A 16,407-nucleotide genomic window follows, 5' to 3' on the forward strand; every position below is an offset into this window, starting at 1 on the left:
CTAAACTGACTGGCCAGTAAGCCTCAGGGATCCTCTTGTCTCTGCCTTCCCATGGCTGAGATTAAAGGTTCATGCTGTCACCCAGCTTTTTACCCAAGTTCTCATGTTTATGTGACAAGGACTCTGCTGACTGAGCTACCTTCTCAGCTTCCAGAGTTCGGATTGTTTCCACAGTAGCTTCCCTACCTTAGCAGGACCAATTAATTGTTCTCATAGAAACCTGGTGGCTAGGGACAAACAGAACCTGCATCAGGCTTCTGGAGGCTGACAAATAGCAGAAATCGCTGCTAAAACTGATTTAAGCCAAAGAAAGGAACACACAGGGCAGCCAGGGCTGGAAGCTAGATTCATGCATTGAGAATGAGACACCTCTACACTGAGGAAGCTGTCATCTGTCTCAAGCATAGGCACTGAGAATGAACATATGTTGTGGGGTATTTGTACACTGTGTGAAAATGTATGCTGTGACTGGGGCGTAATAAAAAGCTGAAGGGCCAATAGCTAGGCAAGAGATATAAGTGAGAAGGTGGAGTCGCCAGCCAGGGACCAGGGATGAGAGGAGACATGGAAGAAGCAGGATGGGTGGTACGAGATAGAATGTAGATTAAGAGAAATGGGTTAATTCAAGTTATAAGAGCTAGTGGGACAAGCCTAAGCTAAGGCTGAGCTTTCATAATTAGTCTCTGTGTCACTATTTGGGAGCTGGCGGCCCAAAGAAAAATCTGACTAAAACCATAATATCAAGTTGAGCAGAGGGGGCAAATCTTACACTAGAGTTCCATGAACCACAGGGCCAATCCCCCAAGCCTCATCTCACTGCAGGACCTTACCTGTTTTCATCAACACTTCTTTCTTGTGGCAACTGTAGTGCACTAATGCTAGCTCTGAAGACAGTAAGTTCTCTGGCCGTGGCCTCTATTTTTGAAATGGGGCAGGAGAGTCAGATGTGGCTGACCTAAGGCAGGGATCTCCTTTGTTCTGTACATGGCCAGAGAGTAAATACTTCAGACTTTGGAGTCATAAGAACTGTTTTATGCGGTTCAATTCTATCTGAATGGTTTAAAAATATGCTTGAGTTCCAAAAAACCTTAAATTGATTTATTTTTGGCTTTTTGAGACGGAGTTTCTCTGTGTAGCTCTGGCTGTCCTCGAACTCAGGATCCACCTGCTATGGCCTCCTGAGTGCTGGGATTAAAGGTGTGTGCCGTCACAGCTGGCTAAAGCTCAAGTTTAAAACCAGCAATGGGCTAATGTGGTTAGAAGCCCTGCTTGCAAGGTCATGTGCCCCCCCAACCTATGACTTTATAACCCATGCCAACCTTGAACTCACAATCTTTCTGCCTCAGGCTTCTCAGTACTGCATTTACACATATGCATCATCGTGTCAGCTAAAGTAATTAGTCATTCCTTGCCTAATAGCAATATAATCTCTTCACCAAGTCAACATCAGAGTATACATGGTATAACTTATGACACAAACCTAGGCTATAAAATCTGTGTTGGTACAATCTACTCCCTGCTGGTGTCATAATCAACAGAACACCACAAGCTTAACAAAAAAGAACATTATGACCAAGAGACATAGTAACCACATGTGTAAGAGTCTGGCTGGTGTAATTTTGGTAAGCAGAACTACATTTAAAAATAACAGTAAGTAAAACAGCAATACAGATATTTATTATTGCCATCATGTATTGTACATAATTGTATATACTCTACTTTTATGTGACTGAAAACACAACAGATTATACTAACTTTACCACAGACAACAGATGTTTTGTAGAATCACCCGGCATCATTTTTGGGCTCAGTTGGAACTGTATGAGACCTTGTTTGGTATGTGGTCCATCACCGACCAAAATGTCACATCTGGTGCACGACTGGTTTACCCCACTGCTACCACAGTAAGGGCTGTCTCTCTCTCTCACACACCCTTGAGAAGATTTCAGACTCCCTGTCCCCCTACATCTTGTTATTCATTTACTATTTTACTTCAAGTGCATCTTGTAGCTCTAGAAGGGAAGAAGCACATGCACGCTCAGTACACTGGCAGGAACGGGAAACCAAGTCAGTAACTTTTCTGTGTCTTATTTATTTATATACTTGGCAGCAAAATTGTGTTTGTTTAAAAAAAAATCTAGACTGTGAACACACTTTACTGCTTCAGCTGAAGAACCCCAAGCCAAATAAAAAGAGCAAAATGAAAAGTTGCATACTGGTTCCTTTCAAAGATAACATAAAAAGAATCAAATGCAACAATCACCCCCCTGAAAGGAAATCACAATTCCTTCAAATAAAGAATGTGAACCATCTGCCATATTGAATTGATATTTATTTCAGGACATGCCATGTCAAAATAAAACAAAAGAGTCAATCCTTGCTTTAACAGTAATATGTATTATAAAAGCACTTTACAACTCCATCCCATCTTTGAGTATAAGTTACAGGGTATGTGGGCTAATGATTATCTGAAAGTATTTCTCTATTCAGATCCATAATCCAAGTGCTCTCCAAGTATTACAAGGTGACAGTAAGTGAGAAGAGGAGAAAGAGGAGGAGAAGGGGTCAGGTTTTCCCAGTTAAGGTTTTTGTTGCAATGAGGAGGTGAGGAAGTGTGAAGTTATTTTTGTTGTCTTTTCATCTTTATACTGTGTTAATGCTTACAACATAAACTCAGCAGGCTTCTCCTGAGCTAGAACTCAGAATGTTTTCCCTGCAAACAATGTATTTACAAATGTGTTTATTAACTTACACAGCAATCTCACAATAACTAGTAAAGATTAAAAGGGTGCACTCCTAGTATATTTGTTTGCAACGTTTCAAGGGAAATACATATTGCCATGGTGATGAAGCTCTAAATACTCAACAAAACACCTAAAAATTCAAAGTTAAAAAAAAAAGGCAAAGAAATAAATATCACCAAGAAAAAGATTAATTGTAGCTTAAATACAAAACTAAATTGCTAGTTAACTTATTTATATAGATCTAATAAAAAGCAAAAACAGCTCAAAAGACCCAACATTTTAGAAATGCTAAAAAATAAGGCATAAATCTGCATTATAGTGACTTTTATTTTCATTCTCTCCTTTCCCTCTTAATGCAAGCTTTCTTTGATCTGCCTCTGGGGCTTGCAAGGAAATTATTTCCATATTCCAATTTGACCTCGAATGTACAGAGCAGAGGAGTATTTGCTATTCTGTGAGGGTTCTTTTGTTGGTAAACTTTAGATATCATTATTTCTACTAGCTACAACAGTTTTCTTCACGTTGCCAATTTACTTTTTTTTTGGTTGGTTCTTAAAGGAAATTGATTTTTACAATGCCTTCTCTTCATAGCATTTTTTAGAAAAGAAACCCAAGTGAAATCTATTGCTTTAAAAGGTGTTGATTTTTTTTTTAAGACGATTAAAAAATTTGGGGAGAACTGTCTGAACTTTTATAAATTCTCCATGATGAAATAAATATTGAAAAACAGTTCTGAAGTACTTGGCTGCTTTTCTTTCCCAGAGTCTAGTAAAGCTCATGTCAAAGGGCTACCTGTTCTGGTCAGAAACATGTCTCATGCACCTTTACCTGTAAGCACTCAGTCAATTCATTAGGAATCACTTTGAAGACACAACAGAACCCTTCCCTCATTCAGGCACGGCCCATCATTAATAGCAATAGCTGAGTTCTGACCTCTAAGAAAGTCTAAGGAGTTTATATCAGTGCTCAAGAATAATTTTGGACATTGTGGCTCATGGCCTGGAGCCAATGGCATCTATAAAACTAAGGATAATTCCAAAGGGCTGCTGTTTGCCACCTCTTGTTTGTTTGGGGAGGGTATGAACAGGGAAAGGGAGAAGGAAGAGCTAAGAAAAGCTGGGAGACAGAAAGAAGGTAGGCAAATGCTGCTGTGAACACACTGTTCCTTGACAAGCCATATTCACACTGCTGAGATTTTCACCATTTTAAAGTACATTATCATAACATTAAAAAGGGAAAAAATGTTAAGAAAATGTATCTAATCCTCAAAGTTATCATGAATATGCTGAATTGTTTGGCTTTTAAAAAATATAAATAATGAAGACACTGACTTTTTTGTGCTTGTGAAGCTAATAGATCATCTCCACGAAACAGGCAGCAATGATGAATTGCAATACGTTATTACTGAAGGGAAAAGGTTCAAGCCAATATTCACACTGCAGTCAATGAAAGAATATGGGGGCCAAAGCAGTGAGCTTCTGCAGAAGTGTTGAAGATGCCAGGGGAAGATTAGCAGGAACAGCCTCCTTCACTGACTGGCTGCTCCTGAGGCTTTTCCAGTTTTATGTCAATCACTGAAACAAAAGTTAAGGAGTCATATACAGAAAAGTACAATTCTAACTCTGCTGAACTCTGACATGGCTGGCAAGCCCTTTCTACTTGTATTTGACCTCAGACCTATTCAATCATTACTTTTTAGATATAATGTGTATCTTATATGTAACAATAGTCAATGAAATTATTCTGTACGAATAATAAAACTATATGAAGATGATATTCCTTAAAGAATTACATATAGTAAGAGTCTGACCATACCCTACAAAATAATTCAAATAAGGGGGGAAATTTATAATGTTACTCCAACTCAGAATTTATATTAAAAGTAATAAAAATAGTAAAGACTTGAAAAATATTACACATTTAGAAATGTGAGTCACAGAATACAATGTCATGAAGTCTTCAGCTTAATAAACTTGTCTTCATGTAAAAATATCCAATCAGAACTCTTAGAAATAACTGATTGGGCTGGAGAGATGGCTCAGGGGTTAAGAGCACTGACTGCTTTCCCGGAGGACCTGGGTTTAATTCCCAGCACCCACATGGCAGCTCACAACTGTCTGTGACTCCTGTCCCAGGGGACTGGACACCCATGGCAAAACACCAATGCACATAAAATAAATTAAAAAAAAAAAAAGGAAATAATTGATCATTAGATGTGTTTTGTTATGTCCTGTTCTTACAAGAAGTAGTTACAGTACAGTTCCATTCTGAGTTATTTCTTGTGCCAAGTCTGAAAAACCCAGAGTCAAAGGGATTTAAAATGCAACATCAGGAGGAAGTTTGGAAGTAAGTTTCAGCAGTTTAGGGTGGTTGCTACTCTTCAGAGGATCTGAGTTCAGTTCTGAGCACTCACACTGGGTAGCTCACAACTATCTGTAACTCCAGCTCCAGGGGACCTGATGACCTCTTCTGGCTTTTGTGGTTCTGCAAGCAATCTTAAAAATAAATAAATAAATAAATAAAGCAGCAGGGATGGAGCTGCAGCTCAGCTGGCAGAGTGCCTGCTGCAGGCAGGAGACGCCGGTAAAGCCCCAGTACCACATGAAGATATACTTAGCCAGTACATGCCTATAACCTTTATACTTGGAAGGTCAAGGGTCAGAAGTTTTGGGGCTACCCTGAAATCAAGTCTGTCTTAAGACATAAATAAACGAATAAATAAACAAACAAACAAACAAATAAATATTCTAAACAAACGCCACCCTACCACAGAAAAGAGCAAGTGAGCAAGCAACAAAATCTGAATTACAATAAGAAGCTAGGTTCATCTGGATAACTGGGCCTAATTTGCTACAGAAATCCTCTGAGTTTCTGTGCATCTAGGAAACCAATTTCTACATTCAAGATAATAGCCAACTGTGACAGTTAATCTTGATTGGCAACTTGACCAACTCCTTAACATCCAAAAGAGAAACATGTCTGAGTGTCTGAGAACATTTCCAGAGAGGTCTGAGGTGGAAAGACTCACACTGGATATGGATGACATCATTTCACAGGCTGGGGTCCTGGACTGAATAAATACCAGCATTGCCCTCAGCTTCCTGACTGCAGAAGAACATGGCCAGCTGCCTCACACTCTTGAGGGAGTGACTCCGCTGCTGTATCTTCCCACTGCATCTCAACAGTGAGGGAACACAAACCCTTCCATCCTTCTCTGCTTTTGTCAGGTGGTTTGTCCCAGCAACAAGCAAATAATAAATCACCTAAGTATGGCTCTAAAGAGTAGTAGTAACAGTAAAAATTTTTTTGTTGTTTTTTGTTTTTTGAGAAAGAGTCTCTCTACATAGACCTGGCTGTCCTGGAACTCACTGTGTAGATGGAGACCTGCCTGCCTCTGGGGTTAAAGAAGTGTGCCACAATGTCCAGCTAGTCAGTAAACTTTCCTTAAGAAACAAAAAGGATACTGTCTTCTCTGCTTCTGTCCTGCGTGCTTTCCATCCCAGGTAAAGCGGCAGCAACACGTCGGAAAAGCTGTGGAAGAGAAAGTATTAAGATGATGACCACAGGATGGCAAGGAGAGGATGTAGCTTTTAGGTTAGAAGACAGCATCAAGAAGGCAAATTAATGGGTGGTGGTGGCACACGCCTTTAATCTCAGCACTTTGGGTGGCAGAGGCAGGCAGATCTCTGTGAGTTCGAGGCCAGCCTAGGCTACAGAATGAGTTCCAGGCAGGTGCAAAGCTACACAGAGAAACCCTGTCTCGAAAAACCAAACCAAACCAAACAAACAAAAAAAACACCAAAGAAGGCAAATTAAGGCCTTCAAGATAATTGTTAGTAAGGATTTATTACTGTCATCTTACAGCTACTATACAGTGATAAAAAGTCAATTCATAAAAAAAGAATTATAAATATATATACACCCAACATTAGCACACCAAAATATAAAATGTTTAATAGATAGATCTGAAACAATATACAGTAACACAATAATAGGACAAGGGAAACTATACTGTTGACATACACCAGATCTGCAGGACCAGAAAAGGCCATAGTGAATACAGGGACATGAGGGAACTATTTTATTCCCCCTCCCCACTTTCTTTTTTTCTTTTTGGTTTTTCAAGACAAGGTTTCTCTGTGTAACAGCTCTGGATGTCCTTGAGCTCACAGAGATCCTCCTGCCTCTGACTCCGAGTGCTGGGATCTAAGGCATGCGCCACCACTGACCAGCCCCATCTCAATTTTTACCCCCAGGCCCAAACTCATCTAATATGTAATCCTTATCCTTATTCACCCAACGTCTCTCCCACCCTTACTAACTAAAATCAAAGTCTACTCCATTCTACTTATGGTTGTTTATCCTTAACAGTTATTGAAGTCAATAGCTATAAACTGTGAACTAGATAGTATGACTTCTGCACAGTGGTGTAACCAAACAGCTCTAGTTTCTCTCTAAGTCAATATCCTACTCAGGGAACAATACAGAACTTACACCAGACACCCTGAGCTTCTGGACCACACACTCAATTCTAGCATATCCAAGTCCCATATGAATATTGCAAGTACTTCAACTGGAAGAATATAGAAAACAAACAAACCCAAGAAACAAAATAACACCATTTGTAAAACCCCTAATGCAGTAAAACCATGGAAACCCAGATGACATAACTCCTCTAAAAACTATTAACCCTACAGTAAATGGCATCTAGTGAAACCAGATGAAATCCCAGAGAACTCAATGTAAGATATAATAAGTTCAACATGCAAACAGCTGAACAAAATAGGTAAGGTGATGGATGACATAAAAGAAGGATTCAACAAAAAGATATACTGCTGTGAGATGTCTTTCTGTATGCTGGAAATATGTGTTGCTCTGGTTGGTTAATAAATAAAGCTGTTTGGCCTATGGCAAGGCAGCTAAGAGGCAGGCGGGAAATCCAGGAGAGAGACAGGAAGAAGGGAGAGGCTGAAAAGACGCCATTCCGCTGTCCAGGGAGCAGCATGTAATGGCACAGGTAAAGCAAAGGAATACATGGTAACGTATAGATGAATAGTTCAGTTATAAGAGCTAGCTAGCAAGATAATTGAGCCATAGGCCATGGCCATGCAATTTGTAATTGATATAAGCCTCCGTGTGTTTACTTGGGTCTGAGCAGCTATGGGACCAGGTGGGACTGGAGGAAACCTTCCAAATGAAGAAAACCAATCTGAAATGCTAGAAAAGTATAGTAAAAGTCTCAGTAATAGAATGGATCAAGGAGAGGACAGAATATCCGAGCTTGAAGAAAACAGCAATAGAAACTCTAGAGTGCACAGTAACTCATGGAGAACAACACAACCGAACAATAAATGGGTTCTTGAAGAATCCAAACAATACATAAAAAGAAGCATTCCTAGAATCAAATGAAAATGAAAACACAACATACCAAACCCTTGAGATACAATGAATGCAGTTCTAAGAAGGAAGTTTATAGCTCTAAGTGCCTACATTAAAAAAATCAGAAACTCAAATAACTTAATGATGCACCTTAAGACTCCAGAAAAAGAACAAGAAGCCAAATTCTAAATCAGCAGAGGGAAAGAAATCACTAAGATCAAGGCAGAAATTAATGAAATGGGACCAACAACAAACAATACAAAGAGTTGGGTTTTTTTTAAAAGATAAGTAAGACCCTGGGCACTGATGGCACACCTTTAAACCCAGCACTCAGGAGGCAGAGCCAGGCAGATCTCTGTGAGTTTGAGGCCAGCCCGGTCTATAGAGCAAGATCCAGGAAAGGCGCAAAGTTACACAAAGAAACCCTGTCTTGAAACCCTCCCCCAAAAAATAAATACATAAAATTAAATAATAAATTAATTAAGTAAAAAAAAAGGGAAAGAAAAGACAAACCTTTAGTCAAACTGATCAAAGGGAAGACGACCTTTGTAATTAGTAAAATTAGAGATGAAAAGGGATTTGTTACAACAAATGTCAATGAAACTCAAAAAATTATTAGGTCTTACCTAAACAACATATTCCACTACAATGGAAGAGCTAAAAGAAATGAGTAAATTTCTAGAGGCATATGACCTTCCAAAATTAAACCAAAATGAGATATTTAAATAGATCTGTAACAAGCAGTGAGATTGAAACAATAATTTAAAATCTCCCAACTAGGCTGCTTAACCAAGGACTGAACAATTCCAAAAACAGCTGACATCACAGTGTAGATGGGGAAAATATTATTGGACCCCACTCCTAGAAGAGCTATAAGCAATTAACAACTTCTGAAAGAGGGAGGATTAGTCTTCTCCAGATATGAGCCCCCTAAAGATTATCCAATACCAGGTAGTCAGCCCTAGAAACATATGTATAAGTAACACTGAATGGACTCAGTAAACTGTATTTATATATTTAGTTGTTTATATGTATGATGGTTTGAATGAGAATGGCCCCCACAGTCTCATATATTTGAATGCTTGGTCTGCAGTTGGTGGAACTGTTTGGGAAGGATTAAGGGTTATGGCCTTATTAGAGGAAGTATGTCCCTGGGGGTGGGCTGTGAGGTTTCAAAAGCCCAGCCATCCCCACTTAGCTAGCTCTCTCTCTTCCTCCTGCTCAAGGATCAGATGTAAGGAAGTTCTCAGATACTACTCTGGCATCATGCCTGCCTGCTGCCTGTTGCCATGTTCCTTGCCATGATGGTCACAGACTCACCTTCTGAAACTACAAGCAAGCCCCCAATTAAATGCTTTTACTTTTTCTTTTCTTTTTTCCCCCAAGACAGGGTTTCTTTATATAGCCTTGGCTGTCCTGGAACTCACAGAGATCTGCCTGCCTCTGCCTCCTGAGTGCTGGGATTAAAGGCATGTGCCACCACACTCAGCCTAAATACTTGTGTTTATAGCCATAGATTATTCATGCTTCTGTGAGCCTTGTTCACAAAATTTTTTTGCAGCTGGCAGTGGCTATAGTGGCTAATACAGAGACTAATAACTGGTCAAACTGCTGAGAATAAGCGTATGTGTGCTCACTAACTCACCTCCACCCCACCCCCCCAAGGCTCAGTTAACATCTCAGAAAAGGGGTTGAAGGAATGCTGTGAATTACTGTCTTCTTGATGTATATGTCCTGTGCATTCATGAACTAACATTAACTGTGGGTGCCTAGATTTGCACAAGTGCAAACCAGTCAAAAATCTCAGCATGGGTTGGGGAGGAGCTAACAAAGCCCCACTCTTAGCTGAGGAGCTAAGATGGTTGCTGGGGACAGAGAATCCTCCCCACATCCTTTGGGGATGTGGTCACTGGTACTTTGCCATGCCTCTGCCTCCAGAGTGCTGGGATTAAAGGCATGCACCACCACTGCCCAGCTGCCTTTTGTAAAATTTAAATACCAGCAGTTTATAAAGAATGAAGTAATCAGAATGTACTGCTGTGGGATGTTCTGTATGGCAAATGTGTTGCTCTGATTGGTTAGCAAATAAAACACTGATTGGCCAGAAGTCAGGCAGGAGGAAGTGTAGGCAGGACAAGGAGGAGAAGAATTCTGGGAAGTGGAAGGCTGAAGCAGAGAGACACTGCCAGCCGCCACCATGACAAGCTGCATGTGAAGATGCCAGTAAGCCACAAGCCACGTGGCAAGGTATTTATAGAAATGGGTTAATTTAAGATATAAGAATAGTTAGCAAGAAGCCTGCCACGGCCATACAGTTTGTAAGCAATATAAGTCTCTGTGTTTACTTGGTTGGGTCTGAGCAGCTGTGGGACTGGCGGGTGACAGAGATTTGTTCTGACTGTGGGCAAGGCAGGAAAACTCTAGCTACAATGTATTTTTATAGCAAGCAAATACTAGTTTTCATGTATTAGTCTTGACTACCAAATTCTGAAATAAGGAAAATCTACATTTAAGACAATAAAGCAGGGATGTAGTGAGACTATGGGAAGTTCAAAACTTTACACTCAGAAATATTGCAATCATGATGAATTTGTTATTCGGTATATAATCTGAACAGTTTGTAAATATTCTCTTTTTACAAAAACTATGCCAGTTATTTTTTCTCACTCTCTGAATTCTAATTGCTGTTGCTAAGGGAAATAAAACCTTATACTAAAGATTAGCTTACTAACAATTATTTCACATATTTTAAATTTAGGATCAAACATTCACACTCAAAGAAAACTTACCTGCTTTACATTGTATCCTGCTTTTGCACTGGTTTCAATAAACATAACGTTCAGCTCTTTGGCTTTCCTCTCTCCTTCTTCAATTGACACTTGCCTATAGAAAAAAATTTTAAATGACAAATGCTTATTTATTCATTTGTTTTTTGAGACAGGGTTTCTCTTTGTAGTTCTGGAACTCCCTTGGTATACTGGGTTTGTCTCAAACTCAACTCACAGAAATCTGCCTACCTCTGTCTCCCAAATGCTAGGATTGATCAAAGGTATGTGCCACCACACCTGGCAACAAATTCTTATTTTTGAAATATGAAATCGTAAGATTATAAAAAAAGTTCTATTGATGTTGGTTATATAAACAGCCATTAGTTTAAAAACTTAACTGTCTGTAGCACTTAAGAGCTATACATGTCTGTATATTTATGTTCCACCGCCATACTGGGAACTGAACTTAAAAGAGTCTTTTTTTTTTTTTTTGAAACAGTTTCTCTGTGTAGTTTTGGTGCCTGTCCTGGATCTCAATTTGTAGACCAGGCTGGCTTTAAACTCACAGAGATCTGCCTGGCTCTGCCTCCCGAGTGTGGGACTAAAGGTGTGTGCCACCACTGCCCAGCAAACTTAGAGTCTTAAACATGCTAGGCAAGAGCTCTACAAATGAGCATATACAGCTTAATGACTTTTTAAAACTATATTTCATGTGTATAGGTGTTGTGCCTGCATGTATGTCTATTTGCCACATGCATGATTAGTACCTACGGAGGCTTTCAAAAGAGGGCATTAGAGCCCTTGGAGCTATAGCTACAAATGGTTGTTAGCATCATGTGGGTCCTAGGTATTGAACCCAGGTCCTCTGGAAAGAGCACCAGTAGTCTTAACCTCTGAGCCATCTCTCCAGCCCCTTAATGATTTGAAAAGAAAAAAAGACAAGCATCTCAGGGTAGGTGTGGTACATGCCTTTAATCCCGGCACTCAGAGATCAGTAGGCTGATCTCTGAGTTCAAGACCAGCCTGGTCTACAGAGTTAGTTCCAGGACAGCCAGGGCTACACAGAGAAAACCTTTTCTCAAAACAAACAAACAAACAAACAAACAAACAAACAAACAAACAAACAAACAAACAAAAAAGACAGATAAACAGGGTCTCTTGTGGCCGAGGATGACCCTGAACTTCTGATCTTCTTGCCTCAAACCTCACAAGTACTAGAATTATATGGACACGCTGCCATGGCATTGTACAGTGCCTTTGAGTGAACTCAGAGCTCTGTGCATGTTCTAAGTTAAGTCCTCTATAAACTTAAGTACATTGTCAGCCCCAATTTAACAATCTATGTGTAGCCAGCAGTGGTGGCACACACCTTTAATCCCAGCACTCGGGAGGCAGAGCCAGGCAGATCTCTGTGAGTTTGAGGCCAGCCTGGTCTACAGAGCAAGATCCAGGACAGGCACCAAAACTACACGGAGAAACCCTGTCTCAGGGGAAAAAAAAAATCTGTGTGTGTGTGTGTGTGTGTGTGTGTGTGTGTGTAGGTTCTGGTGACTGTACCGGGGTGAATGTGTGTCAAGATGAGAAAAGAACAAGGTATGCTTCCTTACAGTTCTCTACTACAGTTCCTTGAACAGGGTCTCTCACTACTAGGCAGGCAGTCCTAGCAATCTTCTTGTCTTTGTGCCCCTAGTGTTGGAGTTAACAAGGCATGGCCACATCTGGCTTTTTAAGTGCCAGGAATCTGAACTCAGGTCCTCATGCTTGCACAATAAGTGCTCTTTTTTAAAAAAATTAATCAATTTTACATCCTGTCCATAGCCTCCCCTCACCTCTCCTCCCACTGCCTGCCTCCTCTGTATTTGCTCAGAAAGGGGCAGGACTCTCATGGCACATCAAGCTGCCTTATAAGACCAAGGACTTCCCCCGTATTCAGGCTGGGCAAGGCAATCCAGCATGAGGATGAGGTTCCCAAGAGCCAAACCACCAGGGCCAGCCCCTGCTCCCATTGTTACAAGTCCCACAAATAGAGCAAGCTACACAACTGTCACATATAAGTAGAGGGTCTAGGTCAGTCCTATGCGAGGCGCCTTGGTTGTTGGTTCAGACTCTATGAGTTCCATGAGCCAGGGTAGCCATTTCCGAGAGTTTCCTCTGATGTTCCTGATATCCCCACCCCCCAGCTCCTATAATCCCTCCTCCCTCTCCTCAGCAGGACTTCCCGAGCTTGGCCAATGTTTGGCTGTGGGTCTTTGAACCTGCCTCCATCAGTCACTGGATGAAGGCTCTCAGCTGACAATCAGGGCAGTCACCCATCCCATCACAGGAGATGGCCTGTTTAGGCTATGCATCCACTGCTGCCAGGAGACTTAGCTGGGGCCACCATCATTGTAGGCTCCTGGAAGTTTCCTTAGAGCAAGTGCTCTTATCCACCAAACTATCTCTCTAGCCCCATAAAACTAAGATTTACTTTACTAATTTATTTTTATTTGGCTGAACTCTTTGGATGCTTTTGTTTAGAGGTAGAATCTCATGTATCCTTGGCTGGCCTAGAATTTATTAGCTCAAGATGATTTCTGATCTTCCTGCTTTCACCACTCAAATGCTGGGATTATAGGCATATCTTATCACACCTGGTTTTAAGCAGTGCTGGAGACTCAAATGCAGGGCCTTCTGCATGTTAGGCAAGTACTCTACCAACTAAGTGATACCACCTTCAGCTCCAATCTTTTCATTTAAAAACATTTGTCTGTGTGGGCGCACATGCGGAAGTCAATTTTCTCCTTTCCCCACATGGACCCCAGGGATCAAACTCAGGTCGTCCAGCTTATGGCAAGTGCCTTTACCTATGAGCCATCACTAGCCTGCCCTTCTTTTCACCTTTAAAAAGTCAGTGATTGGGTTGCATGTGGTGGCTTACACCTATAATCCCAATTCTCAGGGAGGGAGGAAGATCTTAAGTTCAAAGCCAGCCTGGTCTATATGAGTGCTAGGCAAGCCTGGGTTTAAGAGTAACACCCTATCACAAATACACATCCAAAATAAATAAAACAAATCTTAACAGGCTGGGATGTGGCTCAGTGGTAGAATGTTTGTTTTACATACTGTCCTACATTCAGTACTGCCTGAAACAAAAATCATCTACAAAACAAAATCTGCTTTTCCCCCTTAATACCAAATCACAAAGGGGCTGAAGAGCTGGCTCAGTGGTTAAAGGGACTTGTTGCTCTTGCCAGTGACCCAGGTTTGGTTCCTAGTACCCATATTGGGCAGCTCACAACTGCCTCTAACTCCAATGAGTCTGATGGCATCTTTTGGTCTGGGTGGGCACCTGAACACATGCAGTAGGTACGCACATACACATAAATAAAAAAAAATTAAAAATATTAAACCATATGCATTTAGCCTTGTGACTCTAAATTTTACATAAAAACTTTTCATGGCAATTTGCTGCTATAATTTATGTAATGATTTACGAACTGTTAAAAATGTAAACTGTCCCAGGTGGTGGTGGCTCACGCCGTTAATCTCAGTACTGAGGCTGAGGTGGGGGGATAGGCTTCTAAGTTTGAGGTCAGCCTGGTGGTCTACAAGAATAAGTTTCAGGACAGCCAAAGCCACACAGAGAAACCCTATCTCAAAAACAAACAATTTTTTTCCCAATTATACTACCAATTCTATTTCTGCTACTGGGCAGAAGTAGGCTTAACATCTCCACAATTCTTTATACATAGATCACACTCCAACATTTTAGTTAACAGCACAAGTTCATCACCTGAATTTCAATATCCAACTCACAAATGAGTAAGTAATAAATAGTAAAAGCTCCACTAATTAAACAGTGTGGTCAAGACTAAAGCAGAAAGAATATGCAAAAGACTACTTCTGAATGCTGAAAGCCATTCACATGAATTCTATAGTGAATGTTAATACACTTTGCATCTTGTGACTTGAATGAGCTTTGCTCATTTGACTAAGGTGTTACAATCAAGCTATTCACACTCAGCTAAGCCTGGTGCAACCACACAATCAAAAACCCCACATCACTGAATTATAAAATTATATGAATGTTTCTAAGAAAAAAAGTATGTGTTTTTAATTATTATGAATATTTTTTAAAGATGTTACTTGATGTAGTTTGCTCTTTAACAAAATACTGCTCCATTTATTAAACCTTAAGAAAACAGAAAATATTTGCTGGCTTCATTTGTAACAATTCTGTAAAAGAGCTGTTTATGGGCTTAGACAAAACAAATGTATCTCCCTTAAAAGGGGGGGGGGTATAAAATGAAAGGTCTACTTTTCAAAAAAAAGTTTTTAGTAAACAAACATGCTGTTAACATAGAAACCAAATATTCAGTTATTTCATACCTCTTATCAGCAAGATCTGTTTTATTTCCTACTAGCATGATGATGACATCACTTCCTCTTTCTGTTCTGACATCATCAATCCATTTTGTAGTTTGCTGGAATGAGTTAACATCTGGCATTGAGAGTGGACAGAGGGATTAGTGTCATTGAAAATGCTACCCCCAGTGAAGGACAACACTTCCCACAAATACTCTGAAAGAGGGATCGGGGGACAGCACATTAAGACCCCATTTTTAATGTGCTTGCAACGTAACTCCATTTTATCTGATTACAATTGTCTAAATCTAAATGAGTCTGAAGAAGAAAAAAAAAATCCTCAAAGTTCATTTTAGAACATTTAGAAAAGCTTTTTTTGACAATAACCAAACTATTGTAAACATTTAGAACATTTTAGAAAAGCTTTTTTTGACAATAACCAAACTATTGTAAAGCACTACATGATTATAAAAACCAATGCTTTCTGATATCTCAAGACAGCGAAGCAGATAATATGGTGTTACATTGCCACAATGCTTTTTTGATCACTTATACTAGTACATACCAAACATGACAAAGAAAGCATTTCAAAATGATGTCAGCAAGAAGTCCCAACACATCCAGAAAATTCTTAAAGGCTTTCAACACCACTGTGCTTGCACTGCTTCCTCAGTTTGTGATCACTTTAACCGCATTTTAAAAAATCCTTTCTGAGCTGGGCACGCCTTTAATCCCAACACTCGGGAGGCAGAGCCAGGCAGATCTCTGTGAGTTCGAGGCCAACCTGGTCTACCAAGTGAGTTCCAGGACAGGCTCCAAAGCTACACAGAGAAACCCTGTCTCGAGGAAAACAAACAAACAAACAAAAGCCCCCTAAACAACACAAACCAACCAACCAACCAAAAAAAAACAAAAACAACAACAACAACAAAAAAAAAAACACCAAACCCCTTTCTTCTGCCTCTACCTGGGATTAAAGGTGTGCCACGGAGCCTGGTTCTTACATTTGTTTTATATTAAAGTCTATGTGAAGTGACCTTAAACTAATTAGTTTGATGTATCAGGCTCACTTCTAACGGAATTCATTCTTGTTAAGTAGTTTAGCTAGAATACTTCAATATATTTTTTAGCAGCTAAAGTAACAAATTTACTAGTGTTTTAACCACATTCAT

The 16,407-nt window shown here is 40.0% G+C and overlaps 1 protein-coding gene across 4 annotated transcripts in view; it reads right to left on the reverse strand.

The window, feature by feature from the left end:
• Nucleotides 1-2,312: 2,312 nt before the first annotated feature.
• Rab6a (RAB6A, member RAS oncogene family) overlaps nucleotides 2,313-16,407 on the reverse strand; it is a 37,118-nt gene continuing 23,023 nt past the window's right edge. For all 4 annotated transcript variants that reach the window (XM_028877533.1, XM_028877534.1, XM_037197118.1 and 1 more), the window contains 4 exons: nucleotides 15,260-15,371; nucleotides 10,913-11,006; nucleotides 6,209-6,275; nucleotides 2,313-4,318 (listed from right to left, as the gene is read on the reverse strand). In XM_028877533.1, the coding sequence (XP_028733366.1) occupies nucleotides 4,254-4,318; nucleotides 6,209-6,275; nucleotides 10,913-11,006; nucleotides 15,260-15,371 (338 nt within the window). In that variant the 3' untranslated portion in view covers nucleotides 2,313-4,253. The remainder of the gene's footprint in view (nucleotides 4,319-6,208; nucleotides 6,276-10,912; nucleotides 11,007-15,259; nucleotides 15,372-16,407) is intronic.

Source organism: Peromyscus leucopus, chromosome 1, assembly GCF_004664715.2.
Source record: "Peromyscus leucopus breed LL Stock chromosome 1, UCI_PerLeu_2.1, whole genome shotgun sequence".
NCBI lineage: Eukaryota > Metazoa > Chordata > Mammalia > Rodentia > Cricetidae > Peromyscus > Peromyscus leucopus.